Raw genomic sequence first — 25731 nt, 5'->3', positions numbered from 1 at the left:
TTGACATCCTAAAACACTGCCACAGGGCAGTCTTCATTCTGAAAGCGCTTTTAAACAAATCCGCCCAATATCTACAGGACCTCTTGAAACAGTCACAGCATCAGATGTACATCCATATTCTTACTGTAATCCGAGCGATTCAAAGTAGAGTTTGTGACCTCTTTTCACCCTGCCGCCCCATGTTCCTGGGATGCCTTTGCTTCTCAACTTAGGATCGACTCCCTTCCCTCCCTCCACCACTTGAAATTATTCCTAGCTCAAAATGCACAATTCCGTTAACAAAATGCATAATTTGCATATATATTTTACACGTACTTTGACAAAATTAAAGGGTACAAAAGGTTGCTCAAGTTTTCAGAAAAGTTTAAACGATGATGAGTTAAAGGAAGCCGGTGTGAGTCAAGTTTTCAGTCATTCACGATATGCTGTCATACAGCCGAATACGCACATCAGGGAAACTGCAATGACTGTTTGTCTAGAGTCAAACAATATAAATCCCAATGTATATACGTGTGAAGATTAACGCGTTTTTACTTTCAAAGTAAGTAGTTCGATGCTTACACACATCTCAAAAGGGTTTTACGAGAAAATGTAACAATGAAAATTAAATCAAATGTACAAATGCAGGTGATCACATATGCGAACAAAACACTTTAAAATGAGCAACATCTGCCTACTTACGTACAAGAGTGTATGATAAAATGCACCTGTAAGGGAAAAGACTACAATCTGAGAGACATTTGATGGAAGGCACTGGCATATTTAAGATTCTATGAAAGTCACAATGCAAGCAAAAATGGAAAAAAAACTGGATTGTTTAACAGCGGCCAGGGTAAAACATGTTGACACGTGATTACAAGGAGGAATGTATTGTAAAGGCAAGACTGGAGGAGTGGAATATTTTTACGCAATCTTAACAAAACAGCTATAAAAAATAATGGCATGGCAAATGTCAAGAACATTTTAACATGATTCGGGACAAAACACGAGTTCTGAGACAGCACACGCACATCCATACATACATTCGCTACCACTTCAGCAAATAACAAATGGAAAACTGGTATGCATGCATGGTGGCATCCATTTGTATAAACTTTAAAAAATAACATTTTATAAAAGTAGGACTGATATTTTTTCAATATTATAAACAAAGCGTTCAGGAATATTTGATACTGATTGACAGATTGTGGTACAGACTTATTTTATTAATGTTGAAAATATTTTTCACCGTATGAAGCCAACCATGATAATCAGGGGTGGAAGCAGGGATGCTGCTGTTTAGGAAATAATTGTATGTTTTTAATAAGTCATGAAGGAATACGGGCAGTCCTCGGGTTACGAACCACATTCATTCCTGAGACCAGTCCATAACTCGCACGGTTCGTGTGTCGGGACACAATAATCCACTGTATTTAAATGACCATATGGTCAGTGTTAAGAAATATGCTAAGGTTCAACAGAACGGGAAGCACTGTCCAACTCACAATTAAGAATATGGTACTTTTACATGTAACACAATAAAATACTGTATATTAAATCAAATAAATCATGAAATAAAGTAACATAAAACACTTTTATTTCCATAATACCTTGAGTCCTGATACTAGTCAAAAGGGGGGCAATGAGTTACCACAATTGTAGACACCCACACAGACACACAGAGATACCCACACACACACACACAGAGACACACAGACAGAGATACCCACGCACACACAGACAGAGATACCCACACACAGACAGAGACACACACAGAGACACACACCGCGCCGACAATGATCCCCCGTGTAGCCTTAACAGGCTATAGGGGCAAGTGATGTTAGTGAGCAGCGCCTATGAAGGCCGGCACGGCACACGAGGGAGTGGGTGGCCAACACCACACCCGGCCCCCTATGTCTCCCCAGTGGCGATGTTTACACACCACACCCAGGCACTGATGTTAGCCGTGAGCAAAAATCGAACTCGGGTCGCCACCTTTGTAGCGCAGTGCGCTCACCGCTACACTACCGCTCCGCACACACCAATACCAATATCAGTCATTCGCCACAAAGTGACGGCGACGTCACCACGGCGCCTGTGCCAGGCAAGGTGCCCTTTCAGACTCTAAATGTGGTGTTGGCTGTCTTGCTTTCTTCTGAAACAGCGGGATGCTTTCCAAGCAAGAAAATCTCACGAAAATATAGATTTGAGACGAAAGAAAATCAGAAATACTGGATATGATTAGCACATCGAGACGAGTCTGTAGTTTGACTGCTTACAAATGCCGCTTGGTGATTGATGTTCGCCTGGAAAATAAACGGTCGATGGACTAAACTATTTTTCTATATACGTGGATAAAGAATGCAGTTCTGCTTATTTGTCCTTTCGCCCATGATGCTCCATATATATGTATAACAAGTTAGTGTATGATTTAAGTTTTAGTGCTTTGAGAGCCTTAGTATAATTTGGAAAATATATCTCATTGTCCGACTCCTCGATAGACTATTTATTCATACGCTATCCTCACTGCCTAGGTAACATGCAGTATTTAACAACTCAAAGGGCATACGCTCACAATCTTTCTTTCACGTCCACACACGCGTTGTCTCTCACACACAGGAAAACACGCATTCGTTATTATCAAGCACTGGGTGGAGTCTGGGAAGCTTCACCTTTTTGTGAATCTGAATATAAAGCCGGGGTGAATGCAGAGCAGAAGAGACGGAGCGAATTACTTGCGCCCTACGACTCTCCATCACCTGAACATCGTAAGTATTATAAGAGATGCAAGTCGGCTGCACATTGGCCAGTAATAGGCTAAAACTATTGAAATCAGTTATAGGTAAATTATATACGGCATAGATGTGAGAACGTACATTGTATAGACTATGTGTGGTCAATACATGATCGCTATTGTATATCAGATATTTTAACAGGCTACGTTTAAAAAAGAATACCATATTAAAATGCATGTTAATGTCTTATGGGTTAGTGATGTTAAATATGTTGAACAAATGGCCCTGTAATTTTGGACTGCATGCAAACACCACAATAGTGAAATATAGGTTATTACAATCTAGGCAAAAAAAAAAGTTTTGAAAATATGTCAGACATGAATCTTGCCTGAACACTTGCACTTATGCTAACCTTGATGTTGGTTTATAATACTATCCATAGCCCAAACACAACATTAGCAACTCCCTTAATAGTCTTCATTTATCAAGCGCATTATCTACTGATATGCCAATAACAGTGCATGCTACCTTCAATGACATTGCTCGGAGATATGGTCATTAACGAAAAATATAGAACAAAAACTCAGGGAAAAAGAAGAGATTTTATCCGTTCTGGCAATAAAAGAGGTGTTAAGATGTTAAAACACCTAACTGCATCCTTTGCAAGGCATCATGTCTGCATTAACCACGTGCACCTGTGGTGAACAAATAATGCTTAAGTTTAAACACAGGACACAATCTAACCACCAAAGTATGCAAGGGAGCATGGAGAGGTGTGTATGTGTACAAAGAATTGTACATACAAGTGACGCTGTGTAGACTAAGGTTGCCGCGAGTCAGTACAGGGTTTTCACTTTATGCGGGTCCGGTTTGTGTAATATGTATATTGGACGAATGCATTTCTACCCAAAATTCTCTATATGCTGTTTAAATTCACTCATATACAGCTTCGTGATCCGACGTGGGACACCATTGTGTGTGTGTACTGTTTGGCAGGTAAGCTGTCCTGTGTGGTTTAGGTTTGTGTGCCCTTTTTCTTGGACCACATCTACAACCACAAAGCGAGGGAAACCTGTATGTGTTGCACTTCAGGCCCTTTCCAATGAATGTGCAGTATCATACGGAAAATTCCATCGCACAACAGTGGCATAAAAAGGGCTGTATAAGACGACCACAACTAGGGTGCTCTTATTAAAACATTTCTATCACAACTAATTGCAACACTACAGGCGCAGTCCTTGGCTCGGAAAGCGGCCCAAAAACAAACGAAAAAAACGTAAGATAAGCCTTCTAGCGACACCGTGTGCCTCAGCAGGAATAAAGCTCTGTTGCCAGTCACGAGGGCAAGCCCCGCAGTCTGCCAGTGCAGAACCGACTAATATGATTGTGTGCTGTATATATAGGATTTCTAGCTCATGCGATTAATAACCTAATATACATTATGGCCCGACATTCTCCTCCCACCTTTGCACACGTGGTGCATCCATCGGGTCAGCCTGAGATCATTCCTGGTTCTCCGCAGACATCCTGGCGCTTGATGTCATAACCCTTATCAAACTCCTTTCTTCGGAGGTCATCCCACGATATGTGTGAGCACAGACCCACTCAATTTCCCCTACGTGTTGTGTGTCTGTAGCCATGTTTATTGTGAAACGGCTTTCCTCGTTAGGTCGACTCATCCTTAAAATTAATTCCTGCTGCAGCAAGCAATGACAGTCACTGGGAAGACAAAGGCGGTTGGCAGGCTCTGGTTATACCCCTGGATGACATGTTATTTTTGTCGTGGAGATTACGTATATTTTCTGAATTATCCTTTGGTTCAATACTTCACTATAAAACTTCCATACATCATTATCAACTTTATATGCTTAACCCAGATCTCATGTATTGATAAGTGGATGTTAATAGAACATGTAACTAGTCGTATTCACAACCCCCTGACTATGTGCTGTATTGTCACTTAACAACATATCATATCACCAAAGTTAATGTTTAATACCATGATTTAGATTTAAAGCTATCGTGACTGCAGGGATTCATATTCTTGGTCCTTTCGGTAAAGTCACGGAGAAGGAAAACAATAAAATAATAATATAAAACAATAAAATTCTCACAACGTTTCGACTGCAACACAAGCAATCATCATCAGGCGTGAAAACCACAGTAAAAAGAGGCCCGATGGTTCAATGAGCCACTCTGTCTACAGGAAAGCTACCCATATGGATGCTTACCTGAAACCGGATTTCCACCACCATCCATCCCAGAAGAATTCCCTCATCAAGACTCTGCACCCTAGAGCCCAATGCATATCCGACCAGGAACACATAGTCAGTGAACTCAAGCACGTACACCAAGCTCTTAAGGCTAATGGTTACTCCGACTACACAATCCGCAAAGCTATCACTCCAACCATGAAGAAGAACCCTCTTGAGGAGCCTTTCAAAACCATCACTTTACCCTACATTGCTGGGATCACAAAAAAGATCTCCAAAATCTTGAATGAACACAAGATCCAGGTCCGTTTCAACACATTACATAAAATCCGTGATCTGGTTCCGTCTGTAAAAGATGTGATTCCGGACATACAATACCCTGGTGTCTACAAACTAAGTTGCCTCTGTGGTAGTAGTTACATTTGAGAAACCAAACGCCATGTCTCGGACCGCATTCGTGAACACAAAGCAGACCTTAAACACGGTAGGACCAACACCTCGGCCGTGGCAGATCATTGTTCTAATTCAGTAGGCTCACATGCCATTGACTTTTCCAAGACAGAGGTTCTTTGTAAGCCATCTGGCTTCCATGAGAGATTCGTTCATGAGGCTATCCACATATACAAGCACAGAGACAATTTCAACCGAGAAGATGGATTCTATCTTAGCTATCATTGGAAAGATTTGATAAACCATTTCAGGTCTTAATTGATTGTTCACGCTTACAGTGGCTTTCAGACAGCATACATTATAAAAAATTTCGTCTCCCCCCTCCTCTTTTCAGAATATAGATGGACTAGTCCTAAATAAACTGCCAAATCGTTGCGCGTGGCGCTAACGTTTTTTATAAATAAATAAATGCGCCGTTTAAAAATACATTTATGCGAACCAACACACCTGAAGACGACCGTTTGAGTTATGGTCGAAACGTCGTGAGAATTTTTTATTGTTTTATATATATTTTATTATTTTGTTGTTTCTCTTCAACGTGACTTTACCGAAAAAATTAAGAATATGAATTACTGCAGTCACGAAAGCTTTAAATCAAAATTTAATCGCCTCTACGGGGAGGGTTTTCACATAACTTTAAGATCCTTCAACAAACTCCGGGATAAGAAAGCTCAGCTGATCGAGTCTCTCACCTTCCTGAAGAGATGCCGTGACTCTGGGGTAATACCAATCACATTTACACTGACCTCTGCTGCTGTAACTTCTTCTAATGCGAAACGAATTCTTTTCAAAACTAGCTTAGCTCTTATCTCAGAAAAAATCAGACTTATACGCACCGAACTAGATCAGTTAGACAAGACACTCTACAAATCACACTTATCATTGACGGCAACAATGTCCACATCGGATTGGGAACATGTAGACAATATGACTGCCTCTTCAGCTGCTACTATGTCGACCAAATGTAAGGAAAACCTGATTTCCAAATTTAACCTCCTCTTCAACAAAAGACCGGACCCACAGAACAAAAAGTTAGACGTTAATAAAGTCGTAATTAATCGCAGTAACAGTTCTATTTCCGATGGTCTGAAATCCGTTTTAGCTAAAGGTCTAAACTTTGCAGTCACACCTAAACACATACCAGTTAATGATACAATTGCCCAAGTAGACGTTGCTCTCAGGGGCCTGGGTCACATCGCTGCAGACGTAGCAAGATCTGAAATCGCTGCAACCCTCAAAAACGCTAAGATGCCAGCTAGCAACCTCAGCAAAGATGAGCGTTTTGAATTATATAAATTAAAAAAGAGGAATGATATTGTAGTCCTCTCAGCTGACAAAGGCAATGCTACTGTCATCATGGATAAAATAGAATACAACAACAACATTAAAGAATTACTCGACGATGGTAGTTATACAAAAATAAAAAGAGATCCCACCAACAGCCTCGTCACACAAACCAACAAAATAATTTCTGATTCAACCACATTAATTGATCAATCTAAACAGTTTTCGTTGAAACCTTCTGCTGCCAGGCCACCAAGATTATACGGCTTACCAAAAATACATAAAGTAGATACACCCCTTCGTCCCATAGTCTCTACTATCGGCTCCCCCACCTACAAACATGCTCGTTTTTTGTCTGAAATCCTGCGTCCTTTCACTGGAAAGACCACCTCTGCGGTACAAAATTCTACTCACCTGGTATCGACAATCAAGGGTATTTCCCTGTCCCCAGACGACCTGCTTGTCAGTTTTGATGTAGTTTCCTTATTCACCAAGGTTCCTGTACCTGACACCATTGCAATCATTGAAGACTTGGTTCATCAAGGATTAAACACTGAGGTACCCCCCTGGTGAGACACTGTTTAACCAATACATACTTTACTTGGAATGGAACTTTCTACAAACAAACTGAGGGCACCCCAATGGGCTCCCCCCTTTCTCCAGTTATAGCTAACATTTTCATGGAGAAATTTGAGACTGACGCCATCCAGACTGCCATTCTGCGCCCAACCTTATGGAAGAGGTACGTGGATGACACTTTTGTCATCTGGCCACATGGCCGGCCTGCTCTAGACCAATTCTTCGACCACATCAATTCCATACACCCAGCCATCAGATTTACCATGGAAGTCGAAATAGATGGCAAGATACCTTTTTTGGATGTCCTAATTAAAAAGAGACCTGATGGTTCAATGAGCCACTCTGTCTACAGGAAAGGTACCCATACGGATGCTTATCTGAAACCGGATTCCCACCACCATCCATCACAGAAGAATTATCTCATCAAGACTCTGTATCATAGAGCCCAATGCATATCCGACCAGGAACACATAAGCAGTGAACTCAAGCACGTACACCAAGCTCTTAGGGCTAATGGTTACTCCGACTATACAATCCGCAAAGCTATCACTCAAACCATGAAGAAGAACCCTCTTGAGGAGCCTTTCAAAACCATCACTTTACCCTACATTGCTGGGATCACAAAAAAGATCTCCAAAATCTTGAATAAACACAAGATCCAGGTCCGTTTCAACACATTACATAAAATCCGTGATCTGGTTCCGTCTGTAAAAGATGTGATTCCGGACATACAATACCCTGGTGTCTACAAACTAAGTTGCCTCTGTGGTAGTAGTTACATTGGAGAAACCAAACGCCATGTCTCGGACCGCATTCGTGAACACAAAGCAGACCTTAAACACGGTAGGACCAACACCTCGGCCGTGGCAGATTATTGTTCTAATTCAGTAGGCTCACATGCCATTGACTTTTCCAAGACAGAGGTTCTTTGTAAGCCATCTGGCTTCCATGAGAGATTCGTTCATGAGGCTATCCACATATACAAGCACAGAGACAATTTCAACCGAGAAGATGGATTCTATCTTAGCTATCATTGGAAAGATTTGATAAACCATTTCAGGTCTTAATTGATTGTTCACGCTTACAGTGGCTTTCAGACAGCATACATTATAAAAAATTTCGTCTCCCCCCTCCTCTTTTCAGAATATAGATGGACTAGTCCTAAATAAACTGCCAAATCGTTGCGCGTGGCGCTAACGTTTTTTTATAAATAAATAAATGCGCCGTTTAAAAATACATTTATGCGAACCAACACACCTGAAGACGACCGTTTGAGTTATGGTCGAAAGGTCGTGATAATTTTTTTATTGTTTTATATATATTTTATTATTTTGTTGTTTCTCTTCAACGTGACTTTACCGAAAAAACTAAGAATATGAATTACTGCAGTGACGAAAGCTTTAAATCAAAAAATAAAATGCTCTATATCTTCTAATGCAAGGATGAGAACTTAAAAGATTAATTGCTTCCATCATGTATTTATTAAAGTGTTTTAATTGAAATAGAACAAACATAGAACAATTGTTAAGTTACATTTATAAAGTTAGAATAATAAAAAATAAAACAATTCCAATGTAAAATAGAATTGTCAAGATGTGTATGCCTTAACTTAGCTATTTCAATGCTAAATTCTATGCTAATCCCTTTAACAATGGGTGCCTCTGCGGGTGTGTATGCTTTAACTTTTAACATAGCTATTTCTGTGACCAGTCACAAGCTAATCATTCAGCCATTTCAATGCTAAATTATATGCTAATTCCTTTGTCAAGGCGCTTTGTTCCTCTCACACAGCTTAAAGGCCGTATCTGAACGTGGCTCTTTCACTCCAGCGCTGTCCTACCAGACAGTCTCGCCCCCTTCACCTGATGAAGGCCGCTTGTGTTGTGGCCGAAACGTCGTGAGAATATTATTGTGTTATTTTATTTTATCAATTTATTATTTTATTATCATTCTACGTGACTTTACCGAAAGAACCAAAGAAGATGAAAGTAATAGGACTTTTCAAATCGAAAAAATCGTAGCCTTTGTGATTTGCTAATCGCATTGTTTCAAATAGCGATTTCGATTTGAAATCGACCCTTTCACATCGTGGGGGTTAGGGGAGCAGGCCCCCTCGATCTGGAAAAACCGAGTAAAATTTTTGGTCCCCTTGGTCCCCTTGGCGAGCGAAGCGAGCACTTCCAGCCCGGGGGGTTCGGGGGTGGGATGCTGTGAGATATCACGCGAGAGGCTACCGTAAATACGCTTGGCATCCTCCCAACCAACGTGCAAAGTAACTTTTTACAAAATGTAATGTAAAAAAATGGTGTATATTTATGGTATTAAAATAATAAAATACATTCATATCATACACATGTTGTGAGTCCAACTGAGTCACAGACTTTATTCTTCAGAGGCAACACGTTTATCATAACAGTATATACAAAGAGGTAACTGCCCCTTTACCAGATACAGCCTGGGGTGGTGACCACCCAGCTAACTACTCTATACATAAGAGTTATAGCTACGAAGGGTCGGACCCTCACTCGGGTCCCCGGCCACATGTTGATGCCTCGTAGGACGTAGAGCTTCCAGCATGTAGACGTAGAGCTTCCAGCGTGTAGACGTAGAGCTTCCAGCGTGTAGACGTAGAGCTTCCAGCGTGTAGACGTAGAGCTTCCAGCGTGTAGACGTAGAGCTTCCAGCGTGTAGACGTATAGCTTCCAAGCGTGTAGACGTAGAGCTTCCAGCATGTAGACGTAGAGCTTCCAGCATGTAGACGTAGAGCTTCCAGCTTGTAGAACGAAGTGACTCTGGTCCCTCTCAGGGACCCACCTTATATCCTCCCGGGTCGGGGTCGGCTCCACCCTCGGCCCCGCCCACTTTCTCGAGCATTCTAGCTCCTCTCTCAATCCCCCTCGAGAGCTCTCCCTGGACACGTGATCACTCCCTAGCCCCCCCCCCCCCCCACCTGGGGCCTTCTCTGTGAACCCACCCGGTGCTGTCCGCAACGTAAGAACATCGCATGCTACGGTGACATTCCCGATGTCACTACACATATATTTGAAGCATTTGTGCAGTACTAAACGTTGTGTGTGTGTCATCTGCTGGCCTTCGTGTGTCGTATGCGGCTTTTGAAAAACTCCCAAAAACTTCCCCAAAAAATTCCCATTTTATTTCTCTTGCCGACCCCGCGATATATCAAAACCACGATGTAGAAAGTCGTGATGGAGAAGGGTCGTCTGTATATACAATAAGGAACCAAGATGAGCTAGCTTTGTTGCCCATATAGACACGCAGTTAGGTATTGATCAGCATCATCCATATCACAAGGATTGTTTCGAGGCAAGGAATGGTCCTTGTGAGCTTCCACATCAAGTCCTTAATCTAGGCTGTTTTTTCGGCCAATGACAAGTCCACACATCCCGCTTGTTCTTCAGGGATCACTGATTCGAAGAAGGGGTTGATCCTCCGGAGGATGATGCGTTCTAGGAGTCTGTAGGTCGTTCACATGAGTAATATTGGCCCATAGCTTCCCAGGTCATCGGTTGGCTTGGCGGGTTTGAGTATTGCAATGACCAACACCTCCCACCATGATTTTGGGATTCGTCTGGTTTTAATGGTTTTGTTCAGATTAACTGATATTTAGATGCTGTATAAATGTGTATGTTGTTGTAATAACCCTTAAATGAAAGTCTATGCGAGTCAGTAAACCCATGCATAGTTCACAGCTATCTGAAATTGTGGTTGCTGTGTAGTGTACGGTGAAAATAATTAATCACGTGTTTGATTTTCTTTTCTTTTCAAGCTGGACACAATGCAACTCCACCTCACCCTGACACTTGTCTGTCGATAAAGAAGGTCAGGAAGAGAGTTCCAGCCTCCTTTGTGCTCCGAGCAAGCGAGAGGTGAGTCCATGAGACTGTCAACTCTGGCACTTGCATTGTGAACATGTAGGTTGCCGTTGGCATCACGATTATAATGTCTCTGTCATGTAAATGGCATGTTTAATTATGCAATTGTAGTAAACAAATAATTTAAATCGTATTTAATAGTCAGGAATAGATATTTATTTTCGTTGTCAAGTATTTTATGCATATAAAGATTGCTATTCACAGCTTCGAAGTGGATTACGCATTCGAAAAAAAACACTTAATACAGAATTAGGGAGACTGCAGTCAAAAGATGTAAATTTTCATATGATACAGTAGTTATGATGAGCCTAAAAGCAGACGCACACATTTTTTTTATTCAACGAAGAGTATATAATTCTGTGTCAGCACGCGGATAGCAAGTTACAGAATAAATGGTGCTGCCATCTACCAACCTAAACATCGCCTCACCACCTGCATTAGGCAAGGCCTAAAGGGCCGAGCTCTCAAATCCAGCACAAGTGACGGCACATGAATAATAACAGTCATGGTTGGTAATGTGATGGTAATCAATGTATACAAGCCACGAAAAAGCAATGGCCATTACCACCTCAGCAGTCACTGCAATGGCTAATGTACTTTGCATTACATTATCGCATAGGGATAATGTAATGTACAATATAACATTGGGATAATGTAATATGATGCCCAACACATTATCCCTATGTGATCGACTGACTCCAGTGTAATTGTAGCTTTGAGCAAAGCCTAGAGCCACCCTTCTCTCGCGCAGGAGCGCACAGGGTATGCGTGTGTGGTCTTAGCTCAGCTCTTTCTACCACCACACCTTAGTACCACCACTTTTAACCTCTGCCAGATCCTGCAATTGCACAGTAGACACACGATCTCTAAGACCATACCTCATAATATCCCCCATCTGTAAACTCCAAGCGCCGCACCACTTTTTTCAATACATGACGTTGGCCCCACCCCAGTACATCCCTTACTACTGCCTCTAGGGGGGCCGGTGTAGTATTGGCTAAAGACCGACTTTTATCAACATTTGCATTGGGAAATGACATGCAGACAAAAACGTTCTCATGTGGCATGAGAACCATGTGTGGAGCTTGAGCACAGGAGATGGGCAGGATTGATCCATTAGCTATGGTGCCATGGCTGAAGTGCTGCTTGTTATAGCATGGTAAGTTAAAACACTTCCCATTAGTCTCTTGAGAATATTGGGCCCGTTGAAGGAATGAATTTCGTGCTGTTATATTCCAAATTTCAACCTGCAATGACTCAATCAATTGTTTAAATATTAAAATTGTATATTTATTTCATTTTTATTATTTAAAAAGTAGATAAGCGTGGTAGGTATTTGGAAATACTTAATTTAATATTTATCACAGATGTTTGACATTAAAATAGGTGATGAAATTCGGTTATTCGTCTGAATATTTGTTATGCTCATGATTAAAACAACATTCAATATTCAACTGAATTATAAATTGATTTGTATTATTGTTAAATGTTGTATTACTAATTAAGGACGGTCTATGTGTGTATTCAAGGCTATGTCTGAAGAGGAGGACCACGACATTAAAGCTCAAGATGAGCTTGCCAAAGTACTTACAGACTTAGGTCTTAATAAAACTTTTTGGATTACAAAACTACGAGATATTTTGGGTATCACCAATGTACAAGCATTGCAATATTGTGGCCCTGAGGAATTTGAAATCATAGAACCACATTGCCGGCATTCATGGGAGAAAAAGGCATTGTGTAAGTTAATGAAAATGTCTGGCAATAAACAGGAGCAAGATACACCAACAAAGCAGCATCCAGAACAAATACATCAGAAAATATTAACTCGCAGTGATAATTCTAACATAGAGACTGAGACAGAGCAGCGAATGGAATTGAAAGGAGCAAAAGAAAACCCATTGCGTGATGGCAACCATTCCACTGATATGGCAAACACTTATCTAAAGCAGTTAGATTTATCAGACATTTCAACTTTACGTGGAACAATATCACATATAAGTCTTTTACAATATGCATCTAAAGGACTTGTTTTGGAGGGGGTGTATCGAACTGGTCAAATAAACGATATGTTAAAGAAAAGAGGCAAACTCCTAAACATCCCAATGTCGTTTGATCTTGCTGGGCCAGTACATCAACCGATGATAAAGCAACAAGAGTTTTCATCCTCTGAAGAGGAAAACATATTTGAGACAGCAGTGGAAAAATTGGGATTCAATACCATAACGACAGAAGAAGGTTTCTTACAGGCCTTGAATGAAGAAATCACCTCGTGGCATAGCAAGGCATTACACACTGAAAAAAAGCAACAAAAAAATCCCACGGATACCTGCATTCATAGCGTCAAATACCTGTACTTACCACTTGCCTCAGGAAGTCTGAACTTTGATCAACTCAAGCTGTCTGATGAGGCGTTGGAGGAATTACAAAGCATTGAAAACACTTTAAAAAACGTCAATGAGTCTTTTAAAACGCGCGTGCTAAGCAGCAGATTTGGAAGTTTTTTTGAGAACTTTGGCTCTCATGCCCATACAGGCCCTGTCCACTTTGGTGGGATATTTAAGTGGAAAGCATCAGCAGAGGGCATCAGCTCAGATGAGGAAAAGGAAGAAAGAAATATGCTATCGGAGGCAGTGGAAAGGTATTCCACTTCTGCCTACAACAGCAGTGGCTGTGGTGGTGGTGGTGAAAGCATGATGGCATCCGAATTTACAACGGAATTTTCCGAAAAATACAATGCTACACCTCTTAGTAAGGTGACAATTTCCGTAGGTACAATAGGTGGATCACCTGGCATTTGTTCTTTTCAACAATGGAAAACTGACATTGTCTCGAACACCAAGACGTGGACTGGCATTGATCTAGGCACATCATTGGTTCCAGTGTGGGACATTGTCACGTTTAACCACAAGGATTACTTTAAAAATACCTTGATAGCTAGCAGGCTCAAGGAGGCATACACACTTTTGACAAACCAAAATCCAAATTTTGGTCTTGAGGATAAATTGGTCTCTGCTAATGCTAAAGCCAGGTCAGTGATGCAAGATATTAAACAGTGGCAAGAATCCAACATGGAATATAATTTAGAAAAGATACTTGATTTGAAACAGACGTTATATGATGAAACGAAAAGCAATTTAATTTGGATAAACACCTGTTTGTCTCACCCAGCCTTTCAATCATTTTTGTCAAATCTTGTTACAGCACCTGCCAAAACGGTGAAAATCAAAAAGCTTATGCGCTCTATTATGGAGCCAAACAGTTGTGAAGTTAACAGCTTTCCACAATTCGCCTCCATTATGCAGTGGCTGAATGAGTATGAAAGAGTCCCTAATCATTTATCTGAATTTAAAGATCTTGTGAACATCTTAACAAAAGCATAAGAACATTTAAAAGTTGACTTTTCACCAACTTATTCAGAAATACATGAAAAAAACAAAGAAATCACACATTCATTTAATTCATTATGCCAATCACTGAGAACAACAAAACTCATCGAACAAGAGCTACTCATCATTTCAGTAGCTTCTGCTGTTGGCTACTGTGTAAAAGAAAAACGATTTCAGCATCCCCTGAATTACGACAACATTGATCATCTTCAACGTGCACTAGAGTCCGCTTACGGAGAGTACTCAAGACTGATGGAACAAGACAAATCCAGAGCTCAGGCATACGTGTTCCGGACAGGTTGGTCTAATGCACGAACTCCTGCCGAAAAGCAAAAACAGTTCGATTTCATGAGATCCCAGATCGAAGCAACAATGTGTGCTGAAGTTTCCCATGTAATTAAATGCAGTGAAATAAGGCCAACTTACTGGAATAAACTTGATATGATGCTGGAATCCATTATCGTTGGAACTTTAAGGCAAGAAGAATTACAAAATAAACCATCTATTCAACCACGAAAAAATAATGAAGAGTTATTGAATCTGCTTGAAAGACTCGCACTGATAAACTACTACCCTAAGAAATTACACACAAGTGATGTATGTGTTGTCAACAGGTCTCCAATTCAAACTAACCCTGATCGATGCACAGAACAAGAACTTGCTCTTTCTTATCTGCAAAAACTGATGATGATTGACTATCGAGCAAGATGTGTTAGTTTTCAGTGTAACAATCTAAACAAAGGTAAATTAAACAACTTATCTCAGTCCACGTATACAAATACAAGCCCTAATAGTGATAACTTCTTTTCTGATGATAAGAATGATGATGACATAATAAATAACAGGGATAGGCCTAGTACAAACACTGAAACCCACATTCACCCTATGGATTTACAAATGGCAATATTCCATTGTGGAGACAATTTTGTAAGGCAGTACATTTTCACCAAACTTTCATTCATCCAGTTCGCACTTCCGCTATTAGTTCCAAATCCTTGTTGTTCAGAAATAGAATTCCCTATCTGGTCATTCAGACAGATTAAAAAAAAGCTGGAAATGCCGTGATGCATCTACCACAAAATGGAAATCTAAAAACTGTGCAATCAGTGATGCCAACACTGCACTCGTGTCCTTCGTAAGATTTGGTGAATCACCCACATCAAAATCTCAGATAATGAATTCTCTGCTCGGCAAGCAAAAGCATTTAGTTTTCTTTCATAGGCACTGCCGAGGCAGCAGCAGGAATGGTCAACTAATGAAAGGAGTTGCAGAGATCGCCTGGTATCTTCCAGGTGGCAAGGACGATGATGTATTTAATGACTGCATAGCATTCACTAATCTCCACGGAGATGCAAGAGAACACAAAACACAGGTGCAATTTTTACATGAGATATCGTCTATAAATGTGATATTACTGTCAGATGGTGATCGCAATGAAGAAGGTAAACGCATCTTAGACGAATGTTTGAGTTCCCCAAAGCCGCTAGTTTGCCTCTGTGCTGACAATAAGAGTTTCCAGTGGAGTATCTGGAACAAACGCGAAAATTGCTGTCGGGAATCGAAATGAGGCTGAGTTAATTGATGAATTGACGTCAATAATAAAATTATATTTAGACAATTCAAAAAGAAATATTAATATCGAAGCTTGCTCAGATATTGCAAGACAGTATGGCTTCATTGTTGATGAAGATGATAAACAATGTTTAGAGGGCAAGGATATGGCGAAAGTTTTGCTGAGTCTTATAAGTAACAAGCCGCTGTGTTCCATAAAGGAGATATTTTTGCCTCTTCAAGGAAAATTGTGGCAGTCGTGGTGCAAGAAAGACAAAGAATTGACTCGCATGAAGGTAAAGGGGGGCCTAAGTGTTGAGGAACACAAAAGTAATATTTCAATGGAAAAAACACTCATTAGGAAAGAACAGCTTGAAAAAGCATTTCCTCTTAACGATTTTATGAGATCATTGATCATAATTTTGACCAAGAAGTCATGCACAGTAAAAACATACTTTATGCATTGGCTACGCATATACTTAGAAAATATGTATGCAGATCGCTTATCACAACTTAATCTCACTTATCATCAGGTCTGGACAGCAATAATACAATTGAAAAAACAAGGTTCTAACACGACTACCATTGCTGCAAAACAATCAGAGTTGGATAAAATATCAGAAGAACTTGATGCCTCTTCCTTTGGAATTTATCACGTTTTTAGGGAAGTTGGTCAGATCTACGAAGCTTCACAGACAACGCCATCAGTTGAAAAACTCCCAGCTACTTTGTCAAAGATCGCAGCAGAAATGATGATCTCTGGATTTCCCCTTGAACTCATGGATGGTGATGCTGCACATGTCCCTCTCATTTGGATTAGCTCAATCTTGGATGGAATCATTAATGAAATTGGGAACGTGAGGCTGTTTGTAATCTCAATACTGGGAATACAGAGCAGTGGAAAGTCCACGCTACTTAATGCCATGTTTGGTCTCCAGTTTCCTGTTGGTAGTGGGAGATGCACCCAAGGAGCCTACATGCAGTTAGTGAAGGTGGAGGCAGAGTTCAGTAAACAGCTGGGATATGACTTTGTGCTGATAGTCGACACAGAAGGACTACGTTCTGTAGAGCTGTCAAATGCAACACATAGTCATGACAATGAGCTGGCAACGTTTGTGATTGGGCTGGGAAACATGACCGTGATCAACATTTTAGGAGAGAACCCTTCTGAAATGCAAGACATTCTACAAATTGCTGTGCAGGCATTTCTGAGAATGAGGCAGGTCAAGTTATCACCAAGCTGTGTGTTTGTCCATCAAAACGTAGGGGATGTGACTGCTCACAATAAGAACATGGAGGGAAGGAGACGCTTTCAGGAGAAACTTGATGAGATGACCCGCATGGCTGCAGCCCAGGAGCAGTGCGCTGTTGAATCATTTGATGCGGTTATCAGGTTTGACGTGAACTCTCAGATCCGTTACTTTGCTCATCTTTGGGAGGGAGACCCTCCGATGGCTCCGCCAAATCCAAGCTACTGCCAAAATATTAAAGACCTTAAAGAAATGTTACTTAGAAATGCGAAAAAAGAAAAAAACAGTCAACGTCTTGAAGATATCAGAATTCAAAGCACGCATTAAGGATCTATGGACGGCTTTGCTTGCAGAAAACTTCGTTTTCAGCTTTAAGAACACATTAGAGATTGCAGCTTATACCAAACTGGAAGAAATGTATGGAAAATGGACTTGGGAACTCAGGAGTGATGTTCTTCAGCAGGAAAACAAACTCTATAACAGCATTGATAACAATACAGATGCTATGACACGATCACAGATTGAACTAAGAATTTTGTCAAACTATCAGGATATTAAAAATAAAATGGAAGAACATTTCAATAGCGCAGATGATGCGGAAATGTTGGTTCAATGGAAAGTTAAATTTGAAAAAGGATTTGAAACAGTGAAAGAAGAGCTATTGTCTGATGCTTACAAAAACTACACAGCCCTGATGGCTCAAAAAGACAAAAAACGAAATCTCGATCTACAGAGATCAAGTTACGAAGATCAGCTTATTAGAAAGAGCAAGGATTTGGCTTCAAAATTGAGAGACAAAAATGTAAATGACGGACAATGGGACAGGGATTTTGATAAAATCTGGCAGGAGTGGATTAAAGTGATAAAAGACAGTATGACCAGCCCTGCAACACTTGATGTAAAAACACAAATTGAAAACCTTCTTTACGAAGGTAATGCGAATCAAATTAAACACCTACAAACAGCGATATGTCACTATCACATAGGGACAGAATTTTACGTTAATCAAAACGAACACATTATGATGGGCACGAAATGGCTTGGAAGTCGGAGTCACCATTTCAAAGATGAGGATATGGAGTCAATTAAAAAAATAATTACTGACATAAAATTCAATGTCAATAGATGCATTACCACCCAAGAGAAACATAAAACGAATTTCAATTCATCCTACATATATGAAATTTTAGAGGTAATTAATTCAGAAATACAAGAATTTTCACAATACAATAAAAGATTTATGCTCACAGATAAGTTCAAAATTAATTTATCTGTCCACATATTGGCAGCGGTTACAGGGCGATTTCAGAAAATGCATGAGAATTTCCAGAGGGAAAATGACCCATTAGTATACTTCGTCAGTAAAAAAGAAGAATACTTCAACAGCTTCAAAATTCGCTGCCAAGGCTCAACATCCACAGCTATTTTTGTGGATATTTTGTGTAACAAACTGAAAACATCCATTCAACAGGCAGTTTATGATAAAGTTTGTGTTGACATTGCAGGCAGGATGAAGTCCACATTTCCGGCATTCAACGGAAATCGATCAAAATTAGAAAACTACATTCTCATAGATTTAGCGAAGAAGAAAGATTTTAATGCATTTGATGAATATATTCACCATCCAAAACACCACTTTGAGAAATACATTACGGAATGTGTAGAAGAGTATTGCAAGGAAAACGATAATGAAATAATTTATGAGATGTTAAAGTCAAGTCTTGGGGATTCCACAGCTGCAATTACTCGTGCAATTAATAAAGCAACTGAAATCGTACAAGAAAACGAGTATGATGCATCTTCATGGCTGGATGCATTTTGCACACAGCTTGATGACGCCATCAAGCTCCCAAGACAAACTTTGGACAAAGGCGACTACAAAGAAATAACGGATATTGAATTTCTTAAAGAAGAATTAACAAACGGACTAAAAACCGTGGTTCAAGGCTTAAAAGATAAATTTTCTTCAGCATGCTTAAATGATTTACAAAACGTTCAGAACGAACCTCACGAAATACTATTTCGGCAGCTATGTGGGTGCTGGGTGCAGTGCCCGTTCTGTAAAGCCATCTGCACAAACACGATGTCCAATCATGAAGGAGACCACAGTGTTCCCATTCACCGCCCCAGGGCAGTACGTGGAGGACATTGGCATGAAACTGATCACTTTGTCACCGACATCTGCACTAGTTTAGTTGCCAGTAACTGCAGCATAGTGTTTCCAGACAGAAAAATACCATGGAAGGATTATCGTACAGCCGGGCCAAATTATGCTTGTTGGAGCATAACACCAGACTTAACCACACAGCCATATTGGAAATGGTTTGTCTGCAAGTTCAAGTCAAACTTAGAAAAGCGCTATAACCTAAAATTTGCAGCGCTGGGAAAAATTCCATCAGATTGGAAATGTATTAAAGAACATGATGTTATTGAGGATTTAGAGAAACTGTAGGTTAATAAAACTACAAATGAGCATCCTATGTCACAGATGAACTTATGAATATGTGGCTCTGTTTCAAAGTCTGAAAGATTTTCATTTTTATGTTATTAATAATAACGAACAAAATTCATCATCAAACAGGAACATCTCTAAAATGGCATGTCATTTAACGGTCGTTACATGCATGCATATGGACATACATTTAACTTGAGACATTGTAGATGTTATAGTAAACTGATCATCTGCCTTAGACGTGAATATTTTCGCGCAAAATAAATATATGCATCTTTTTAAGTAATCCATAAAGAAATATCTACAATCATTTACAATGTGTTTATTCCTCTATACCCTTGTTTTGTTTAAACGTGCATTTTGTTTGTGATGCACTTCAAATGTAAATCCAAAATTAAGAATAGAAATGTCAATAAAAATGGTAAATTACACATCAGCTAACTGCGTGCTTAATATTAAATTGTGTTTCTACTTTAACATTTGTAATTGAAATCTAAAATCAATATTGCATGTTTTAATAGTAAATTTGTGCTTCTAGTTCCCACAAATACTCACCAGCCTTGCACTTTCTTCTTCATGTTGGTGTCGGACCCCTATTTCATGATGCAGAACCTTCTCCCCTGGGTGCTCTCTTCTAGAGCTTTAATCACCTGCCCATCCACTCTCATGAATGCCCAAGACAGGTATTTTGCCTCTCACGATCGTTCTTTTCAGACTTTTATGTTCATCCAAAATTGCTTCATCATGAGCATAATACTATATTTCCATGGGATAGCATATGGCCAGTTGAAGTCAAATCCAAAGCTGAAAAGGTTCCAATATTATCAAGTATTCCGTTCTCAGCATGGATATCTGCCAAATGTAACATTTAAGTAAATGTTGAAACATCTTTACCAGTAACTTCTTCTTTGCTGCTTATTTCCCTTTGCAGCAGCAATTCTGTCTTGCTGAATGCTATTTTTTCCATTAAAATAATGATATCACCATTACGCACAATTAACTCGTTTGCTCTCCAATTATACGTTCAGACCCAACAATAACACATGTGAGTAAATACAACACAATTTCAGCAAACCTCAGGGTACTGTAATTCTATAATCGCAACAAATGCTTCCAATGACTGGAAAGGCACCAAATGAGACACAAAAATTAGCGGGGTTTACAAGGCTCTTAGAATTTACAAAATTAAACAACATTGTACTGATCAACACCATTCACCCCCACAAATAATCAAGAAGATCAACGTAGCACTCATGTTGTGGTGCATTTCACTACTGGACTGACGATACACGAATGTCAAACCATTTTTGGTCAAATAAAAAGAGTGGATATTTCTCTGGGGCAGACATTGGAAGTGATGACGGTGGCTTAATCATGATGATGGTCACAATAAAACTCAGAAAGAATTTCAGGGAAAAGAGCACGAGAGCGAGATATGACTTGGACAAACTCTACAGCCGACAGATAAAGGTAGAATATTAAGCAATGATTTCAATAAGGTTTGCGCCATGACTAATGTTAGTGCTACATTAAGTTACGGATGATTTCATGTAATATCACAATAAAGGGCCAAAATATGTTATTAACAAGGCTTGGGGGTTTAAACAGCAATGAGTGACTAAGGGGGGCATGTACCAAAGTGACTAGTCATGGAATTTGAAATCCAAGAGACCTGATGGAGAAGACGATACAATGATCAATCATCCACTAAACAATCCTGTCAGAACTGAAAAACTATTTTTTCTCGACAGAAACAGAAGAAAGCTCTTGAGACTGTTAGGAAACTCATCAAATGGAACCAGTCAATACAATCAGCAACATAACTATTTAGCAACTTATTTGCAAACAGTAACACACACTTACACGCTCTAACCCAAAAACCTCTATTTATGGATGATATTGCTCGCGAAAACCTCCATGTTAAACTGAGTAACACAAACAGACAGCCAATGACTCCCTCCAATATCAATGTTGCTGAAATGATGTGCTTCCAAAATGTCGTGTCGCTAATGGGATGTGAAAAAATATTTGTTTAATGTTCATGTTGAGGTAAAGATATTGGAGAGATGTGCATTGTGACCCTATTGATTTTGGAACTTTTATTCGAATAATTATGTCATGATACAAAGTATCCAAGTCACAGTAAGGTTGGCAGCATACTGTGAAATATCTGTCGAAGCCCAGAGGAACTTTTTAACCACATTTTCTAGGGCACAGTCGAAGTTAAGAGAGGGTGGCCAATGATCAACATCGTGCCTTAGACGTAAATATCAAAGGCATACATGTAGATCACAAGAGACTGATAAAGGTGGAATCGGTTGATACATCACTGGCCACACCTACGACATTACAAGTTAAGTAAACAAAACTCACATTCGTAATCTTCAACTCTTATCCACTCTATATCTCTGGCCTCTGTTTATGTGCTATGAAAAAGGGCCATTGTCACGAATAATCTGTTATATATATAAATGAGTATTTATAGCAGTGCTATTGCTTTTTTAAGCCAAACGTCCAGTAACTTATGATAATGACGATACCAACATTTTCATACGTGGACATATAATCATACAGGTTGGTAAATGTGAAGAAATAGTAACAGTTTTGCATACAATTAATAACATTTCTAGGTTTGATGCATCGAAGTCAATAGGCTGTATGACTTGAGCATTATAATGTTTTAGGTGATTTTCAGATAAGCATAGGAGCAAATATTGTCCACGCTGCCTACTCATCTTCCTCTCTTCCAGATCCATTGTCAGTTATTGCAAAGTCTACATTATTTTTAACACCACAATTTGCATAGCATGAAGATGGAAAAAACTGCATATTAAGTGTAACACGATCAATATCAATGGACAAAAGCAAACAACTTTAAAATGTAAATGAGTGGAAGCTGGATCAAGAAAACGACAAATGCAGAGTTCTATTAAATATCAACGAATAGGCTGAGATAAATAAGTAGAACAACAGATTCATCCTCTGGGCATTGTTGGCAATACAGGCGGCAGGAAGACGTCACTTTGAAGGGACATGGAAGGCGATGAACAAGACGACAGAGATGGATTCATAAAAGCAACTAATAAAAGTGGCATCATTGCTGACAAATGCTTCAGAAGGGTGGACGAGTGGAAAGATCAAGTTCTACAACTGCCAACCGCTTCCAAAGACAACATAAATTGTTGACTTTTGATATAATTATTTTACACGAAGCTTCATATTTTACTTCATTAACAACTTTAAGTTAATTACATCTATTGTCAATTTGGTCATTGTAGATAAGGTGCGTGAGCAATTGGGAGGTGTTCTGGAATTTGAGTTATTTTCGATCGCATGCAACTTTATATATACATAGAGTAAGATGATACTATCTGAATACAATACAGGAATATATATGTACATCTTTACGTCATATTTACGAAGTGGAGTGTTGGCATAGTGCTTTGCTATCTGCCATATGATATTTGCCATCTGTGCATCTTATATTTTGTGGCAATAAGAATCTGATTTCAATAATATGGTTGGTATTGCAACAACCAATGAACTAAGGATTGTTTGGATGTCGCATTTTTTTTGTTTAGCTAATCTTGATTGTATAATGCTGAAGAGGTCAGTTATTTTATGAATTAATACCTGTTTGTATGTTTCGGAGCATGAACATGATATAGTGGTTGTGCAAATAGATACAAAACATATAAGTTTAACATAATATGTTTTCAAAGTCACAATTCAATGTTTTATTGGGGCCATAACTATCGGTTTTAATCAATACATTTATAAGCATACAAATATTAACATATTTTGTGTTTTAATGAAAGCAGCATTTCAAAGTGGTGAACAAGACAAACACGAAATACAAAACACACCAAGGGACAATTGAAAAAATGTAAAAAATGAGACGATCAAAATATTCTTAGTTTTTTCGGTAAAGTCACGTTCAACGTGACTTTACCGAAAAAACTAAGAATATGAATTACTGCTGTCACGAAAGCTTTAAATCAAAATTTACGATCAAAATAGTGAAGATATGCCAAGGAATGTGGGGAACGTTGGGTTCTGTTTTGGAAAAAAAAGGTTCCAAAGAGAGTTGTATTCTATTTGCATAGTTCTTCGAGCTCAATTGCCTTGCTTTTTAAATAATCCACAGCATCAGGTTTAAGAATCCGCATTACTTGTAAGTCTAAATCAAGGATTGTGTATTTATTAGAACAATTCTTCAAGGAGTAGATTTTACCTCTCCCTCTACCAGCCACTAAGGCCCACTGGTGGTTGTTGTGAAGAAGCCCGATGGTTCACTGAGGTTTTGCTTAGTTCTTAGCCACCTAAATCAGGTGACTTTTGATGGTACTTATCCCCTGCCGAGTATTAACGACTCATTGGAGGCATAAGCAGGGTCAATTTGTATTCGTTCGTTCGTTTCTCAATCCGCTAGTCCTGGTGAGGGTCATGGCGGCAGCATGTTGCGTAGGGTAGTCCAGACCTCCCTTTCCCTGGCAATGGACTCCAGCACTACTATACACTACACTATCATGCGCCACTATACACTACACTGTACTCTACACTATACACTGCTATACACTACACTACACACTGCTATACACTACACTTATATGCAATACAATACACTATTATACACTACTATACTAGACGCTACACAATACACTACATTACTATATACTACTAGACACGTACTCTAGCTCGACAGTCCCGCCAGCGTGTCCGGGGACATGCTGGCGGGACTCCGATAGGGAGTCTATCGGAGGGCATCCTAACCAGGTGCCCGAACCACCTCAACTGGCTCCTGTTAATCTGGAGGAGCAGCAGCTTGACTCTGAGGCTCTCCCAGATTACCGAGCTCCTTACCCGATCACCGAGCTCCTTACCCAATCACGGAGAGTGAACCTGGCAACCCTGGTGAGAAACCAATTACCCAAGGATCATGTTCCGGATCCATCGCTGAGTCTGAGCCAGTTCTGCAACAGACTCAAAACAGTGTTGTTTCAGAGAGCCTACTTCAATGTGTGATCAATGCACATTCGTGATGGACTGGACTCATAAGACTGCACAATATCAAATGCTCTTACTTACTTCTTACTTACTTACTCATGACCATAGGTTAGAGTGGGAATGTAGATCGACCTGTAAACCACTTCACTACCACAAAATGGTACAGTGCCCGCAACACAGCGGGCGCCACACCAATCCGCCAGCCAATATCACGCTCCCACTCACCATCACTCAACTTCTCCACTGAGGGCAGCTGTTCCCCCCTTCCCTGGGGAGAAAAATCCACCGTATCCCGTGAGTGAACCATGACCCAGATTTGGAGGTACTGATCCTCATCTCAGCTGCTTCACACTCGACTAGAGCAGAATTCCAATAACATCTCACCATTCGGGTTCAGATCAGGGGGGGCATTCCTCCCAATCATGCCTCTCCAGGTATCGCCATAATTTCCCACGTGAGCATTGAAGTCGCCCAGTAAGACTGTGGAACCGGTAGACGGCACTCTGTCTAGCAGTACACCCACCATCTCCAAAAAGGCCGAATACTATGAACCGCTGCTTGGCGCATAAGCACAGACAACAATCAGAGTTTTCCTTTCTGAGACCCGAAGTCTCATTGAGGGGACACTCTCATCCACTCGGGCAAACTCCAACTGAACAGCACCCAGCTGGGGGCTTGTGAGTATCCTTACACCCGCTCGGGTCCTCTCACCAGTGGTCACTCCGGAATAGGAGGCCACCCCGATCAAGAAGTTTGTTCCAGTGCCAATGCTGTGTGTGGAAGTGAGACCGGCTATATCTAGTCGGTACTTTTCCACGTCCTCCACCATTTCTGACCCGGTCCCAATAGCAAGTGTCCATCACTATGGTCCAGCCCATCTGAGACCATCCCTTTTCCTGCCAAACTGGCATCGCATCCACCCCTCACACTTTGTCCTGCGAATGGTGCG

At 40.1% G+C, this 25731-nt stretch overlaps 1 protein-coding gene and 1 pseudogene across 1 annotated transcript; both read left to right on the top strand.

Annotated features, from left to right (window-relative positions):
* Positions 1–1242: 1242 nt before the first annotated feature.
* On the top strand, positions 1243–16218 carry LOC142922960 (interferon-induced very large GTPase 1-like; annotated as a pseudogene).
* Positions 16219–17518: 1300 nt separating this feature from the next.
* Positions 17519–23564, top strand: LOC142922959 (interferon-induced very large GTPase 1-like). Its single transcript, XM_076063900.1, has one exon. The coding sequence runs from the start codon at positions 17589–17591 to the stop codon at positions 19773–19775; it is 2187 nt and encodes a 728-aa protein (XP_075920015.1). The 5' UTR covers positions 17519–17588; the 3' UTR covers positions 19776–23564.
* The last annotated feature ends 2167 nt before the right edge of the window (positions 23565–25731 follow it).

This window comes from Petromyzon marinus, unplaced genomic scaffold (genome assembly GCF_048934315.1).
Source record: "Petromyzon marinus isolate PM22_M1 ecotype Great Lakes invasive population unplaced genomic scaffold, UKy_Petmar_22M1.pri1.0 PM_Scaffold_23, whole genome shotgun sequence".
NCBI classification, from domain to species: domain Eukaryota; kingdom Metazoa; phylum Chordata; class Hyperoartia; order Petromyzontiformes; family Petromyzontidae; genus Petromyzon; species Petromyzon marinus.
This window is presented reverse-complemented; position numbering and strand designations above follow the sequence as displayed.